Source organism: Pantherophis guttatus, chromosome 3 (assembly GCF_059756535.1).
Source record: "Pantherophis guttatus breed Tessera chromosome 3, ASM5975653v1, whole genome shotgun sequence".
Classification (NCBI taxonomy): Eukaryota; Metazoa; Chordata; class Lepidosauria; order Squamata; family Colubridae; genus Pantherophis; species Pantherophis guttatus.
The window spans coordinates 128,855,317-128,873,263 of record NC_142065.1 but is presented as its reverse complement, the minus strand read 5'-3'; the positions used below and the strand labels follow the sequence as shown (position 1 = coordinate 128,873,263).

The window sequence follows — 17,947 nt, the reverse complement described above, 5'->3', positions numbered from 1 at the left end:
CATTTGTCTGGTTGATCATACTGTTACCCAGTATGGGAAACATCACAAAAGTAGCTCATTTACTGTAAATTATAAAAAATATTCCCTCATTTTATTTTGCAGTCCAGTTAGTCTCATTTTACTTTGCAATCTATGGTGCATGTCAATCAAAAGTATCAAGAAAGTTTAAAAAGAAGTTTCATTTAAACAGGTAACTCATCTGCTAATCTGTTCACATTTTTAAAATCAAAACCTATCGATCACAAAATGAATATAAAAATCATTTTAATGTTAATTTATAATTTATATGTCTTAGTTACTAACAATATGGGGAATGTCTGCAGCATCATTAGCGATATGACCAACAACAGGAATTATTTCTTTTTTAGTAAGTTTTCTAAAATATTCAACAATATCCATTCCTTTTCATTCACATATATGTACAGACCACATAAATACTAAAACATTAAAGTCACATTCAAATATGTTAAATAAAATACATTGTTATGTAGAGGAGTCTGAGGAATTTATATAAACACAAGAAATATCAGATGCAACATAAGAAAGGACATACTGCACTACTATTAATGGGTGACAGGAATGAGAAAGCTGGAGAAATGAAGGAATCTAAAATTAAAGGAAGATTTGGCTTGGATAAACATAATGCCAATACAGGTTAATAAGGTTTTCAAATAAAATTGTTTATTGCCAATGTTTGCTTCAAGCAACATAAATTCCGATTCTATATATGGACATCACTGGATGGACATCTAAATTAAATGAACTATATAATAATAAATAAAAATTGAAGAACAGTCTAATCACTAGAATAGTTCCAAGTATAGACTGTGGGAGAGATTATCAACCATTTTACTAATAGAATTATAAAAGTATGCTGAAAAAGATTAAGAAACGGACTACTACATATTATAAATATAGTATAAGGGGATAGACTGTCAAATACGAAACAACCAGATGCAGTTAAAATATCAATTAAACAATTCAAAACAGCAAGATGAGACTCAATTAACATATGTCAACAAATATGGGGCAAAATGATGTAGTCTGCAGATTGGAAGAGATCAGTCCGCATACTTTTAATGAGGAAGGTAAATTTAAGAGAATGTTCAAATTACAGAATTAGTACACTAATTGCTCATCCCAACCAAGTTTTGATTACATATTAAAAAATATAGCGTGGAAAAACGCCAGTCAAGCAGATTTCAGAAACAACAAAGATGAGAGAACATAAGATGAAAAATAGATAATAAGAATATACCCCCCAAAAAAATCATATTGCAAAACCAATCCAGCTTCACAATGCTGCATATCATACTGACCATGGCCTTTCCACCCTTGTTGTCTCAAACAGGATCCTCATCAGTAAAGGTGATTACCTTAACACGTAGCAAAAAAGATCCCTCCAGATCCTTTCCATCTACTAGAAAATAATAATAATAATAATAATTATTATTATTATTATTATTATTATTATTATTATTATTATTATTATTATTATTTTATTTCTATACCGCCCTTCTCCCGAAGGACTCAGGGCGGTGTACAGCCTATTTAAAAACACAGACAAAACAGCAATTAAAATTTAAAATAATTAAATAAATTTGGCTCAGATTTAAAACCCCAAAAAATTTAAATACCCCAATTTAAAACTATTATGTTGATAGTCCGGCCTGGCGGAACAACAGGGTCTTCAGTGCGCAGCGAAACACCCCGAGGTCAGAGATCTTACGTATTTCCGGGGGCAGTTCGTTCCACAGGGCTGGGGCTCCCACAGAGAAGGCCCTCCCCCTGGCTGTCGCCAGCCGACATAACTTGGCCGATGGCACCCGGAGGAGACCCTCTCTGTGGGAGCGAACTGGTCGGTGGGAGGCTATTGGTGGCAGAAGATGGTCTCGGAGGTACCTGGGTCCTATGCCATGGAGCGCTTTAAAGGTGGTAACCAACAACTTTATATTTTGTCTTTTAAAAATCCAAGAGAAGAAATAGGCAAGGACTAGGAAAGAACTTTGGATGAGTTTCTAATTAGAAGGAATTTATTAAAATGCCACTTAGAGTAGCCCCACGGCGAGATTGGTGGCAAATAAATTTAACAAACCAATAAATTTAGAAATAAAAATCTGAAAGAGCCAAAGGAAGCAAGTGGGAATCTTATGCTGCAGTGATCCATTTATCTCTAAAAAATAGGTGGCAAATTAGTGATAGAAACACTGTGTATAGATTCCTTTTATTTTGGCATAAAGCTATTTATGCTTTATGATCACTATGATCACTGATATTTATAAGTAAACTCAGGGATAATATGGCTTAGGTAACAGACTAACACCAATTTACAGTCTGTTCTGAGTCTTAATATTTTTTTGCATCTTTTTCCCATTGGAAATTCTCTTGAGAAGCTGTGATTTGTACAGTTTTATTTTTCCTTTCTCTACTACTGACAGTTGTGCATGCACTATATAAAATTAAAAAGGAATGTTTATCTTTTTTCTTTTCCTTTTAAAAATAAAAGTAATTTTGTTTAATCTTGCAAATTTAATAATGTAATTTTGTAATTGTAATTTTGTTGGCCACACCCTTACTGCTGCAGGAGACATGCCTTTGAATCACTGACTATAGCAAATCTTTCAAATTCCCTAGATTGTGCCATAGTGTAGAACAGGAGTGTCAAACTCAATTTCATTGAGGGCTGCATCAGAACTGTGGTTGACCTTGGGGGGGCCGGGCAGGCATGGCCAACCGGGTGGGCACAGCCAGTTTGATGCCACTCCCCAAACTGCTAGCATGTTTCCTCTTCGCACTGGGTAGACTGGGCTGAAGCCACACTGGCCTGATCTTTTCTCTTCGCATTGGGTAGACCAGCTGAAGCTGTGCTGGTCTGATCTTTCCTCTTCGCATTGGGTAGACCAGGACAGCCCCGCGGGCCGGATCCAACCACATCACAAGCCGGATCCGGTCCGCAGCCCTTGAGTTTGACACCCCTGGTGTATAACATATTAAGGTTAGCACTGTAATTATCAGATTATTCTTCTTAGGCATTGTTACATTGAACAAGAAGCTAGTGTCAGAACAGAATTTGGAGAAACAGTGGTTTCAGAATAGGAAAGGAAATGGAAAAGATATATATTGTCCCCATATCTGTTTAATGATGTTGGAATGATAACATTTAAGGCAAGTTCCCTAGGTTTGCCCAAAGGACCTGTGATAGTAAAGTGGAAAATGAAACGCTAGTGTTAAGTATAACAAAGACAAAACAGCATATATGGTGTAATGGTTAAGGCAGCAGGCTAGAAATGGGGAGACAGTAAGCTCTTTAGCCACCTTAGACATGAAAGTCAGCTGATAACCTTAGGCCAGTCACTCTCTCAGTCTTAGGAAGAAGGCAAAGGTATGCCACTTCTTAAATCTTCTCAAGAGAACTGTAAGGACCAGTCCAGAAAGTAAGTGTGGGAGTCAACCCACACTTGAAGACACCAAATAAATAGTAAAAAAGACAAAAATATCTTCAACCTGCAGGTTTATTGTTCACGATACAGAAATGATGGTACAAACGAATATTTATTATAAACAACCAGCAATATTAAGCATCAGACAAACATAAAGCAAAGACAGCTTTGAAGAAATGATTATACTGACATTGTAGAGAACCAAGCTCTTGGATTGCACACAGCATTTTTTCCCATCTATGCTAGATAGTCTTTTCTATCTTCATGTACTTTTAATATTTTTTTCTTCAAACACAATGAATGTCACTATAGCTGAACTAAGCCCATACTATATAATGAGCATTTTTCTTCCAATGAGATTTTCTACTTAATTATAGGACGTTCATCTCAGAAAGAGACTGGCAGCACCTTTTCCAATTAAAAAAAATATTTAAAGGGATAAGCATTTGTGAGTTTTTGTGAGTTAACTGTGGTTCATGAAAGTCTAAGCCTCGTAGTTGGAAGAGATGGAACCACATTCCTTCAGATACTTTGGTATCAAGGACAAATATAATTTTCCTCAAATTTCAGTGTTCCATATAGATTCAGGAGCAATCCTTGAACTTGACCTCAAAGGCAAATTTGTTAGTCATGGGGAATTTTTTTAAACCAATTTTCCAAGTAAGTCCAATAAACATGTGGCAGCATTCAGTCTACTCAGTATCCTGTCGTCTTCGGGAGTCACAGCATCAAACTCTTCCCAGATAATATTCTCAAGACCTGCCTCCATCCTCCCCCCTGAATCTACCCCGTCAGAGTCCAGATGGACTCTGAAATCACGTAAAGTGGTTAGAATCTGGCAAACCTGTATCCAATGACAATATGCCAGAATAGGCTTGAATCCTTGTTCTAATGCTAAAATCCCCAACCAATGATACAGTGATTCCTTAAAATGATAAAATGGATTTGCGCAATACTACCTGCACCCAGTTAGTAAAACTGATGATTTCATATTTTTAAATATTCTATTATTATATTTAACAATATAAAATATTGTATTTTGAGTGGGAAGTAGCTAATTCCTTTTATAGAGTCAGTGTCAGGTCAGACGATCAATATTTTGCATATGCTCTTCAGGAAGGATCACTTTGAAAAGTAAACACAAAGAAATTAAAACGAAAACAAACAAACAAACCCGTTCAGTGGGAAGATTTTCTGGACCACTAGGTCTATGTTTCTATGTTAGTGTTAAAAAAAGACCAAGAACATTCAGGCTTCACGCAGGGTTCTAGAACCGTTGCCTGGTTTGGCAATCAGTATACCTTTGCATGAAACTGGTAATCTTGCTCAGAAAGCAATAGAAGGAAAATGTATTTATTGTTTTTTTAAATTCTCGGTAGATCTTGGCACAGACATGGCTATAGACTGACCATGAAGGATCTTTAAGATGCAACAAGAAGGCTTTCTCTCACTCTTCCCCTCTCTTCACAGAATTTTAGTCAGTCACACCAGGTTTTAGAATTAAATCTATGCTGGAGCTAGTCTGGCACTTCTGTATTCTCCATGAATTTATTATATAGACCCATAATTGAGCTTTTATTCAACCTGGAGCAATAACTGACAAGTTTCAGGAGGTCAGCTGAACTGAGCAAATAAGTAGCATCTCTGCAAACCTGGGCATTATATTTAATCCCCCCAAAATCGAGCTGAAACACACTTAGCACATAAGGAATAAGTTTCTCAAGTTTTCTTTCAGGAAAAAACTGAAGGATAATTTTATCAATTATGCTCCAAAAACAGGACATCCTAAGCCCTTCCTCAACATCCTCAGGCACCTGCAAAAGCTGGAAGAGGCTTCTTCACATGAGCAGCATCCACAGAAGCTTCGTCTGGTTTTGAGGAGAGCCGCTGGAGAAGCTGCTCCTCAGTTGAGAGGTGCCTTCTCCAGTAAGACTTGCCAACACTGGAAGATGATTCAGTGCAGGTGTTCTTCCTGTCCCTTTTCTATTTTTTAGAAGTGTCAAGTGGGAGACAAGGAACTTTTTGGCAGTGCAAAACACTTTATCAAGGCAAATATAGGTAGTCTTCAATGTACAACAGTTAATTTAGTGATTGTTCAAAGTTACAATGGCACTGAAAAAAGTGACATGACCATTTTTCACACTTACAACCATTGCAACATCCCCTCGGTCATGTGATCAAAATTTAGATACTTGGCAACTGACTCATATTTATGACAGTTGCAATATCCCAGGGTCATGTGATTAACTTTTACAAAATTCTGACAAAGTCAATGGGGAAGCAAGATTCACTTAATAGCCATGTTACTAGTTTAACAACTGCAGTGATTCACTTAACAACTGTGGCAAGAAAGGTCATAAAATGGGGCAAAATTCACTTACTTTGCAACAGAGATTTTGGGCTCAATTGTGGTCGTATGTTGAGGACTACCTGTAGTGGTGTTGCCTCTAGGGCACAACAAATCTTTGTGTTAACAGTAAGTTGCTTTTCAGAGGATTATTTTATATAGGTTACTAGAGATTCAGAATGAGAGAAAAGTCTATGCATAAATTAAATCTTACATTACTTTGGATTATTTCTGTGGAGCTATAGGGAGGTACCATTCTTACTGATAGCTTACTACAGAACAAATGGGGTATAATATAGTTACTTCTATTTTTTTAAACTTATGAGAGAGAATTATCTAAATGCTACTTATTTAAATTCTCATTTGATTAGCCCAGGCATAGGTGGAGTCACAAAGGAATTAATACTAATAATGACAACATAACCTGTGCCCACTTTTGCAAAAGACGAGCCTTGCGTTAAATGATAGTTATCCTGTATCATATTAAGGTATTTCTTTAACTCCACTTTTATTAGCAGCCATTATGCTATATTCAGGTGACAGATTTTCATGTAGGCAGCTGTAAAGGGGCATTCAAGATCTAACTGGAAAAATGCCTTTAAAGTAGAGTGGGCAATCCATGATAAAAGTTCTGGGGAATTAAGATTGGAGGTTTTAAACTGGGAATCACCAGAATATGCACAAAACCTGGCACCAAACCACAGTAGGCTCAACAGCTCATTTTGAAAACTTTGATGCTACTGGGAGCAAATGATCCCCTTTGCAGCTGGTTTTGTTTGATTGTGACCTGACCCACCAAGTGGATATTTGAAAATTGAAGACTAGATATTTAAATGCCTTTGTTTGCTAGGAGTGGTTATTAATTTTCCATATAAAGGTAAAGGTTTTCCCTGTCCAGTTTTGTCTGATTCTAGGGGGTGATGCTCATCTCTGTTTCTTGGTCAAGGGAGTTACTGTTGTCCGAGGACACTTTTGTGGTCATGTGGCCAGCATGACTATACACCAATGCACACAGAACGCTGTTAGCTTCCCACCGAAGTGCTACCTATTTATCTACTTGCATCTACTGCTAGGTGGGCAGCAGCTGGGGCAAGTAAAGGGAGTTCATCCTGTCCCACAGTGCTTGGGTCTTGAACCCAGACTGTCAGCTTTCCAGCTGACAAGCTCAAGGTCTTTAATCATTGAGCCATCACACCCCCTTAATTTCCCATACTTCGTGAAAAGCAGCACCTTTATTTTTCCATAGGTTATTTTCAATCCTATAATTAGGCAATGGTCAGCAAAAGCCCGAAGATTACAATTTAAGTGTGGGAAACAATATCTATATCATCAGTATAAGTGAGCATGGAAATTAATCCCTGATTTTTGAGGGTGTGGGGTGAGATCCAAATTTAGAAAGGCACTGATTGGTTCCCTTAACACTTTAATGGAACTATTACTTGGGGAGTGGTGCTGTTGAAGGTAATTTACATCACATTTAATCTGCACAGAGTGGCCTTGGGTAACACTGTAATTAGCTGCAGAAGCCAGCAATCAATAAAGAGTTTTTGCCATCACTGCTGGGGGGCCGGAGGGTTGGTGTCAAATCAAAAACTGCCTTCATATCAATAAAGGCAGCCTAGAAGTTCTCTCTGGGGAGAGGCTTGGCTATTTTTTTGGCAAAGTGTCACAGAGTGATGCCTTGATTAAATATTGAAAAGCTGGGTTGTTCTACAGCTAAAATCTTTCCTTGGATCTGGCAACCCATCAGTTTTGTGTATTAATGCCTAGCATGTATTTTACTTGTTGTGCTGAGCAATCTAAGTGGGTGATAACTGCCTGGTTTACACTGTCTCTCCCTTTAAAAATGACAAAGCCTGATATTCATTGGTTCATCACAAGGACCACAATTACAAAGCGCACTACTGAACATAAAAATTAAATGAGTAGCAAATATTCTTACCTGCCTGAGCAGCTGTAATTAGAGCTGTATTCCCTTCGTTGTCCTGCCAGTTTACATCAATATGAGGACACTGTGCTAAGGCTATTACAATATCCACGTACCCTTGGTAACAGGCAACAATAAGGCCAGTCTATAAATAAATAATAAAAAAAGGTGCAGGTTAAAGTGTAGTGAGTGCAAAATACAAAGAGCTATTGGATGGGCAAGGAAAACTTAAATCTAACCAAGACCTAAAATCTCAAGGAATAGAAATAGATTCGTGGCCATACTTACAAATTCAGACAAGGTATAAAAAAGATTTAGAAAATTATGGCTACCAAAGAGAACAAGAAGAAATGGATAAAATATTATTAGGGACAGAGGAAAAAATGATAACCAAAACCTACAATTGTCTGTTAAAATTTAAAATGGAGGAGGAAACAGTGAAAGAGACGATAATTTGGGCCAAAAATTTCGGATACAACATTGAATTGGAACATTGGGAAAAATTATGGGAAAAAAACTATAAATTAACGATGTCGGCAGCTTATAAGGAAAACATATACCAAATGTTTTATCGTTGGCATCTACCCCTGGCAAGGCTCCCCAAAAGACCGGCAAACGGTTGGAGGTGTAATTACGAATAAGGGACTTTTTATCACATGTGGTAGATGTGCCCGAAAGGTAAGAGGTATTGGATGGAAATCAAAAAATGGTTAGAAGAAATTACAGAACAAAAAATTGAGATGAAACCAGAACTGTTCTTATTGGGTATCATAAAAGGAAATATAAGTAAAAAGAACCAATACATCATACTTCACATCATAACAGCAGCCAGAATTACATTTGCCCAGAACTGGAAACAGAAAGACGTACCATCTAACACAATGATAATAAAAAAGGTGCTCGATTGCGCTGAAATGGATAAATTAACCATGGTGTTAAAAGTCAGAGAGGAAACAGAGTATTATAAGATCTGACATATTGATGTCAACTAAACTTTTGTAGGTAATGTATTTATGAGAGCAGGAATCAATTGCTTGGTGACAATTGAATATTATACTCTAGTGAATGGTGATGGAAGAACCAAAAACAAAAAGGTTTTTTTTAGAAAATTATACAGCTTGTTGAATATGATCCAGGAGGAAAATACTCTTCAGGTGAGATGGATGGATGGATGGAAATTAAATAAGTATAGAAAAGTAGTTGAGCCATTCAAGGACTCAAAAATTAATGAGAATTGTGAGCCATTTGGTGAGCAGAAAAACTGGTTTCAAATAAATATTTCAAGCATAAGTCTACTTATAAGTACACCTGGCAAACAATAAATGTACATTTTAAAACCACGATTGATGTGATTATTTAAGATGAAAGACAGAGAGAATTTTGCACAGTGCTTAGATGTATAGTGAAAAGAAGTTTTGAACATGGCAATTATTCCAAACTACAAATGATTCTAAAAATCACAGAATCTGTATCATGTTATTAGGATACAGGCCTCACCTTTTCAGGTTCATTCAGAATGTAACATGTAAATTTATAAGGGGGGGGAGTATGGATTGTGATGTCACAAAACACATGTTACATACTCATAAAAACTCATACATGCTCATAAAAACACTCATAGTAATCTAACATCCTCTCAGCCCAAAGACCTAACTGCCTTCTCAGCAGCTGCTTTCAGACAGGCCCTGTGCAAGATCACTGTTTTAAGTCCTCTGAAATGAAAATAGAGAGAAGGACAATATGATCTCAGCATAATGGTATGGTTTTTGGAATTATAAAATATTTTGCAAGGATCAGTTGCTGAATGTGATGAGAATGATATATGGCAAAAAAATTACAGCATATATTTATAATATATACAACAACAAGGATACAACGAGAGAGTTAGAAACAAAATATTCAGGCACAATGTTCTTAGTCGTTTTCTTTTCTCTTTGGTAGATAATTTATCTTTACATAATAACATTTGGCTGTGAGATTAAAAATGCCTTTCTTTTTCATTAAAAATAATGTATTTTATTCTTTATTACAAATTCTTCATTGGTAATATACCGAGCATTAATTGTATAACTTTTGTACTTCTCTGTCCACTTACTAATATTATCTCTGTATCAATGTTTTTGTTTTATTTAAAAAAAAACAAAAAGAATAGTATATGATAGAAGTAAGCATGTGTGAAAATGTTTAAACGAAGACAGACAACACTTGGTTGTTTAATGTATTTGTGGCTAAATACATTTAAAAAAAGATCAAAATTGCAACTGACAGAAAAAAATGGAGTGAATAACTGATTATAAATAAATAGAAAAAATAGAGCAGGAAGATGAATATCTCTGTCTTATTAAAAATAAGAAAACAAATGAAATGATAAGAATGAACTTAAATGCTAGTAAAAAGATACTGAGCCTTATGCAAAGAATGTTTGTCAAAAGAAGATGTCTATGCTTTTGCCCACTTTGTTTTTGGAAATGTGAATTGGATATGGAAGAATACCGTGTTTCCCTGAAAATACGCCCTCCCCCAAAAATAAGCCCTAGTGAAGGGGTGGGCGTGGCCAGCACAAGTAAAGAACAATCGGCACGAAAAAGCTGGGGGGATTTTCCTGCAGCCTGTCCTATCTTTGGGATCGCAGCATAGACACACATCCCCAAAATGCTCCATCTGAAGCCTTCAGCCTTGCAATCCTGCTGCAATCCCAAATAAAGAACGATTGGCAGGAAAAAAAGGGGGGAGGGATTTTCCTGTAGCCTATCCTTTCTTTGGGATCGCAGCACAGATGCCCCTGTGGGACTACGGTAAAAACACCTTCCAACTTTGCGAGATTTTTTTTTCTTCATGAGAAGTTGGAAGGTCTGAACTACCAGTATTTTTATTTTTTTTACCAACAGACTACTTTTCTTGTCCTGAATGCGCAGCAAAGAATGGAGCTGGAAAACAGGTTAGTGAAGGGATGTGGCTGCCCTGGGGGGGGGGAAGGGAGGGGGAGGGTTTGGCATGGGTAGCCTGGCTGAAGGGCCTTCAGGTAAGCTGATGCAGAGCCTTGGGGCAGCTCGGTAGCCCCTGCCTTGCTTTGTCCTCCACCCACCGCCTTGCTCTGTTCGTCTTTGCAACATGCAGCCTCTCACAGTAAGGAGAATTGCAGGCAATTCTTGTTACTGTGAAAGGCTCCACGTTGTTTCTGGATTAAATTACAAAACAAATGTATGAACCAAGAGTGATTGAGTTGAGAGGAAGGAAAACACCAGAACACCAGTTAGCTAGAGATCATTACATCTTCAAAAAGAAATACATAACAAATTTAAAAAATCAAAGACAGCATGAAGCTGTGTAAAGACATGTTATAGACAAGGATTTTTTTTACAAATGAAATGGAGGAGGAGAGGTTTTGATATTAACAAGATATAGTTATATTTCTTTTTTATCTCGTGTCTCTACTTGTTTGTTTTTTATTATTTTCTTATTCAATTTTCCTTTAAGGTAAAATATAAGACATAAAATCTTCAAGTTCAACTTTATCCCTAGAGAGTTCAAAGACAGAGACATATAATTTCTTCTGCAACAATACAAAAGTCATTTTAAATTGTCTTCTTCAAGAATATTTTTCTTCAACTTGTCACTCATCCTGGTATTACTGGTAGACCTCTATGCAGGTATTAACCAGACAACAGGCCAGTATATATTGCCACAGCATTGTATTCCATAGATCATGGTAGATTAGACTTAAATGGAGTATGAGATTTTAACAGAAACAGGATTTATTTATTTACTTAAGCCTTTATTTATTAAACCCACTCCAAAATACTATACGTGGATAAGATTTTAACAGAAGCATAATTTTATTTTATTTATTATGGTTACCTACTCCATAAAACTCTGGATGGTTATATAGGCCAAAATGAAATTTGAGTAACCAGTAGTGTGCTCAGTGACTTGGGAGTTGGTGGATACTAGGATACTGAGAACAAGCACAGTTTCAAAGCCAGAGATACTGATTTTTTTTCTTGCTTTATTAACTAGCATCATGTCATTTTTCCAAATTTGAATTCAAAATGTCTTTATCTTTCTAAAGCTAAGATCTTTGTAATAGGGGAGAGAAAAAAGAAATACAATTGCCTAAGGTCTGGGGGAAAAATTACATTTTTGAGAATACTATGGATTTAATTTGTACTGCAGAAGTATCTCTTGACATTCATCTGTATTCATCGTAATTAAATTAGATTTCTGTAACTAACCTGTGATTAACCTTTATTTTCTTGCTAAGAAGTAACTTTCCTAAGATGTATAAGGCATTTTTTTCAATTTTAACAATTAAGCATAATTATAAATGGCCACTTTGGCCAAAGTGGGAAAGCCCACTTTGTGGGCTTTCCAAAGTATTTGAATTGAAACATTCATCTGATATCCAAAAAGGGGCATTGGTCCTACCGTGAACGCCGTTTCTCCAATGCTATGGAGTGGGTCAGGAATGGGTTGATACAGTTCATTTGCCTGGAGATTGAGTCATAATTTTTATAGCCATGCCTCCACATGCCTCCATCGACTCCAGTTTGTTTGACGAAGATAGGCCTGAAAGAGAAACTCTGCCATAACATTAGTAAGGAGCCAGGTCCAGACCACTAGGCGGGTGGGGCTGACCCACTCCGCAGCATTGGAGAAACGGCGTTGACAGTAGGACCAACGCCCCTTCTCCCAAAAGGCTGTGGAATGGGTCAGGAATGGGACATACCAAAGCTTGGCAGTCCTAAGGGTGGGAAGCCCGTGAGTCTGGACACCTCGAGGCCAGGTGTACCTGCTGTAAAACTCTCCTACCGAAGGATGCCTCTGCCGAAGCGAAGGCATCCAGATCATGATACTTATTGAAAGGCGAAGGAGTAGTCCAAGTAGCTGTCCTGCAAATTTCCTTGAGGGAGGCTTGTGTGGCCCAAGCAGTGGTGGTAGCTGCACTACACGTCAAGCGTGCCGTAATGCGCCCCGGTACTGGTAATGCGTGTGTATCATATGCCCGGGCAATGCACACCCGGATCCAACGGCAGATAATAACAGAAGAGACCTTGGAACCTAACGAGGTTGGTTGGAAGGACACAAAGAGAGCCTCAGATTTCCTGGTGGGCACGGTTTGAGAAATGTAAATTTTGAGGGCCCTACGGACATCCAAGTCTTGCGCTCCAAGACATGTGAAGGTCGAGGACAGAAGTTAGGCAAAATAATCTCCTGGGTCCTATGGAAACAGGAGTTGACCTTGGGAACGAAGGATGGATCTAGTTCGAGGACCACTCTGTCTGGATGGATAATACAGAGGTCGGCCCTAATCGAGAGAGCCGCGAGTTCCGATATGTGCCATGCCGATGTAATGGCTACCAGAAAGGCCACTTTAAGAGTGAGGTAAGTGAGGCTCGTGGTACGTAAAGGTTCAAAGGTGGTTTCAGTGAGCGCCCGTAGAACCCGGGGCAAATCCCAAGTGGGATAGCAGTGAATAACGGGGATGGAGGTTACATGTGCCATGCAGGAACCTGTGGGTGACGTGGTGGTGAGACAACGGCACTCCATCCCTGGGCAACAAGATCGTAGAAAGGGCTGCAACATGGGGCTTGATGGTGTTGTGTGCCAGACCCTTCTCGAGGCCAGCCTGTAGGAAGTTGAAGACCTACGGAACAGAAGCTGAGACAGGGTTAATGTCGTGCGCAGAGCACCAGGATATAAATACCTGCCAGGTGGAGTTCTAAAGCCGAATGGTAGACTTCTTCCTGTCTGCCTGTATGGTCCGAATGATGTTCTCGGAATAGCACACCGTCCTCAGGAGGAGCCCTTCAAGAGCCAGGCAGTCAGGTGGAACCACTGGGGCTCCAGATGGCTGATGACCCCCTGGCTGAGAAATATCCTCCCCGGAGGGATCCTTCAAGGGCGCGACATGGAAAGAGCGATCAGGTCCGAAAACCACGGCCTCCGCAGCCAGTGAGAGGCAATCAGAATTACTTCTGCGCCCTCTGCTATGATCTTGCGAATCACCCCCATGATCAAGGGAAGAGGGGGGAATGCATATAGAAGGCCGGGAGACCAGGGGCAGCGAAGGGCATTTGTTCCTTCCACTTCCAGCGTCAGATACCGTGTGAAGAACCGAGGAAGGTGTGCATTCTGAGGGGATGCGAACAGGTCTACCTGCGGTTGTCTGAATCAGTTGCATATGTCACGAAACAGGTCGGGGTGGAGTCGCCACTCGGACGCATCCACCGTGATCCTGCTCAGGAAGTCCGCTTGTGCGTTTGACTTTCTGGTGATGTGTTCCGCCTTTAGGGAGAGGACATGCAGTTCCGCCCATCTCCCCAGATGAAGGGCCTCCTGCATCAGATGTTCGGACCGTGTTCCGCCCTGTCGGTTCACGTGGGCTTTCGCCATGATGTTGTCCGTGAGAATGAGGACGTGGCGCCCCCGTACCGCCTGGTGGAAATGTTGGAGAGCGGGATGGATTGCTCGGAGCTCCAAGAAGTTTATGTTGTTGTGAGCTTCCACCGGAGACCAACGTCCCTGGGCCACCTGGGAGTCGAGGTGGGCCCCCCAGCCATAAAGACTGGCATCTGTTGTGATTGTGACCTTCTGGGTGTCCGTGAAGACAGACTCCATGTCCAGGGCTGGAGACGTCCACCAGTGCAAGGATCGGCAAACTGACAGGGGAACCCTGACTTTGGCAAGGGAGTTGGAGGTCCTGGTTTGCTGATGTGGCAAGAGGAACCATTGGAGTTCCCGTGCATGGAGGTGGGCCCAAGGCACTATGTTGATGCACGATGCCATCTTCCCGAGCAACCTTGACAAGGTGACAAGGGGCACCATTGGCTCCAGGAGGATTTGACGGATGAGAAGCCTGAGATTGTCTCTCTTCTCCTGGGAAAGGAATACTTTCCCCAATCTGGTGTCGATTATGGCCCCCAGATGAGTCAGTCTGGTTTCAGGAGTCAGCTGGCTTTTGGGGAAGTTGACTAGAAATCCATGGGCCTGCAAGGCTTGCAGCATCAGGTGCAAGTCGTCTTGTGCTCTTTGAAGGGAAGGGGCCTGGATCAAGATGTCGTCCAGGTAGGCCTGAAGCCTTACCCGGACAGACCCATAGATGAGCGATGAGGGCTGCTAAGATTTTCGTGAAGCAGTGCGGGGCCGATGCCAGACTGAATGGCAAGGCACGGTACTGGAGGTGGCGACCCGCGTAGCTGAACCGAAGGTATTTCCAGTGGGCCGGCCAAATGGTGATGTGAAGATAGGCCTCAGAGAGGTCTATGGAGGCAAGGAAGTCCCCGGGACAGAGGCCGTCCAAGATGGACCTGAGAGAGTTCATCTTGAACCTTCTGTAGACCAGGTAGGAGTTGAGGGCTTTTAGAACTAAAATCGCCCTCCAGCCCCCAGAGCGCTTTGGTACCACGAATAGGATTGAGTAAAACTCCTGTCTCCATTGGTCCGGAGGAACCTCCTCTATGGCCTTGATCTCCAAAAGGTGCTGGATAGCCAGCTCCATGAGACTGCGTTTGTGGTAAACCTTGGAGACAGGGCATGGCACGAAGTGGGCTGGGGGGCTAGAGAAGAACTCCAACAAGAGGCCGAATTCGATGGTGTGAAGGACCCAACTATCAGTTGTTATGAGGGCCTACTGGTCTACAAAGAGGCTCAACCTGCCTCCTATGGGAGAATTGTGGAGCGAGTCATTTCTGACGACAGAACTGGCGATTGCCCGTTCCGCAAAATGGCCACTTCTGGGTTCCAAATTATTTGGTTCTGTCCCGAAAGGAACTCCTATCCTGCTGTCAAAATTGGCCCTGTGCGAAAGGCCCAGTTCTCGCATCCGCTGAGAACTGGGCCGCAGCTATAATCTTGTTGAGATCCTGATGGAGATGGACCTCCTGGGTGGGTAGCTGGGCCTGGAGCTATTGCAACCACAATATGGATGAGCGGTTGAAGAATGAGGTCGCGATTGCGGCCTGAATTGCCCAGGCAGAGGCCTGGTGAGTCTTCTTAAAGGATAGATCAAATTTCCTGGCCGTAGACCTTCGGATGAGTCCCCTGGGAGGTATGGCGAAGGGGATGAAAAGGCGGCTACAGGGCCGTCCACAGGAGGTACCTGTAAGAAGTGCGCCAGTGCAGGATCCATGTTGTAGTTGCGGCAATCCGCTCCTCTGGGGGTGGGAAGAGAAGCTGGGCTGGTCCACTGCTTCTGGATGACATCTATGTAAAGCCTAGGGACATGGATGAGGAGCTGTTCTGCCAGCAGTTCTGAGAAGAGACCGTGGCTAGTTCCCTGAGTGGAGTCCGAAGCAGATGGAGCTGGTAGGGAAACTTGCAGGCCGGTGGTGACCTTGGCCTTATACAATAAGGACTTGAAAAGCTCCTGAGGAAAAAGGCCAGTGAAGGCTGGGGTGTCAGGAAGAACACCCTCATCATCGGAGAGGTTGGGTTCCCACTGAGCCTCCTCCTCCAAAAACATGTCAGTACTGCTCTTTGAATGTGCAGGAGAGTTCTGAAGGGATCCTGTCAGACTAGCAGGTGGCGAGACATGTCACTGCCATGAAAGAAGCTCTGAGGCCAAGGAAGCTGAACAATGCTACTGGATGCCTATAGCAATGCCCTTGGTGATGGCCCTTGTAATCAGAGATTAATCAGGGACTTTAGGTCAGGTGTGATCTGAGCTGATTGAGGGTGAGGATCCCGAGTAGTAATGGAGCAAGCGAAGGGATCACCTTTGGGATGGTCTCCGAAAGAAGGAGGTGTGGTAGTTGGGGAGAGCTGGTCAGCTCTCTCAGGCGACAATGCTCCGGTCAAGTCCTGGGCAGCAGGCAGATCTGGCATGTGGGTCATCGATCTGTTACTGCCTAAGGTGTGAGCATCGAGGATGGCCTGCTTTTTCTCCACCTGGGAGACCTGTCACTCCAAGGCCTTCTGCCGTCTCTCCAGGTCCTTGAGCTCCGCTTTAGAGGGCTGCTGGGCCTTATGGCCATTTGCAGACTTAGAAGAAGCCTTCCTGCCATAAGAGGCCGAAGCCACCTTACTGGTTGTAGGCTGATCCGCCATCATAAACTGCAGGGATGGATGGCGCGGTGGTGGTGGCTGTGCCTGGGTTTGGACTAGCCAGCACACTGATAAGAAGCAGGCCAAAGGGCAGCTTTTCCAGGGAGAACCTGGGAATTGCCAGCTCCTAAAGAGGCCCCCCCGTTGGTGCTGAGCTGCCACCAGGCACAAGGCCTGATGGATGCTGAGCATTGATGGTCTAAGCGCAGCTGCCTCGAATGCCAGTGGTGGAAGTGGCCCTGTGTGCGGTTGATGGCCTCCACGTGGTTCCCAGAGTGCGCACGGTGAAGCGGAGCTAGCGCTATAGAGAAACGGGCAGCAATAGCACCAAATCGTGCTGCTCCTCTATGGCCAAGCAATCTGCGGGAGCAGCGGAGCTGTGATCCAAAGGCCGTGCCAGAGTTAATGACCATGCGTGCACAACTCGCTCGATCGTGATGGCCGATTGAGAGTCCCAGCGGTGATAGCAGCTTGCCCTGAAGAGCGCCGCATGGCGCGGTTCCTCAAAGCGCCTCTCAGCTGATAGTCGGCAATTTTAACTGTCAGGGGGGGCACGTGGCGGCGTTTTCAGCCAAGGCTCGCAATGACAATAGCTGAAACTGAATAGGTGAAAGAAGAAACCTGAATTCCGGTGGTTGGGAATGAGTTGAAGAGAAGAAAACTGCCAATATGTCTCATCAGATGAACTGAGTCAAATAATCTGGAGTCGATGGAGGTATATGGAAGCATAGCCATAAAAATTATGACTCAGTCTCCAGGCAGATCAACTGTATCAACCCATTCCTGAACCACTCCACAGCCTACTGGGAGAATAGAAAACTTAGAATATTTCTTTGGCTTACATTTAATCAGCAAATCTAAGGCTGATCTGCAGGACTTGATTGTACCTCTATTTCCCAAAGGGAACAATAGCCAACATTCTCTTGTAGGCAACTTTACACCACCAAGATGATAGTCTCTGCCTTTCTTTTCCTGCTCCATGTCAGACATAAGTTTTCATAACCTACCCTCTCTACCTTCCCTGCTACAATTCACTTCCCTAGTAGAGAAATGCCTCCACTTCAATTGGTTGTGTCCTATATGGCAGGTACATGTCCTCCCTTCCAATTATTGCTCACTCCACCTTCATTCTGTTCTGGGCTATTGGGCTATCTCCTTTTTTTGAAGAAATATCAATCAATGACACATTCC

General features: G+C 41.8%; 1 protein-coding gene across 1 annotated transcript in view; it reads right to left on the bottom strand.

Moving 5' to 3' along the window:
* ANKRD33B (ankyrin repeat domain 33B) overlaps positions 1-17,947 on the bottom strand; it is a 50,078-nt gene that overhangs the window by 11,201 nt on the left and 20,930 nt on the right. Inside the window, exon 2 of the mRNA XM_034411871.3 lies at positions 7,730-7,859. Coding sequence (XP_034267762.2) covers positions 7,730-7,859 — 130 coding nt within the window. The remainder of the gene's footprint in view (positions 1-7,729; positions 7,860-17,947) is intronic.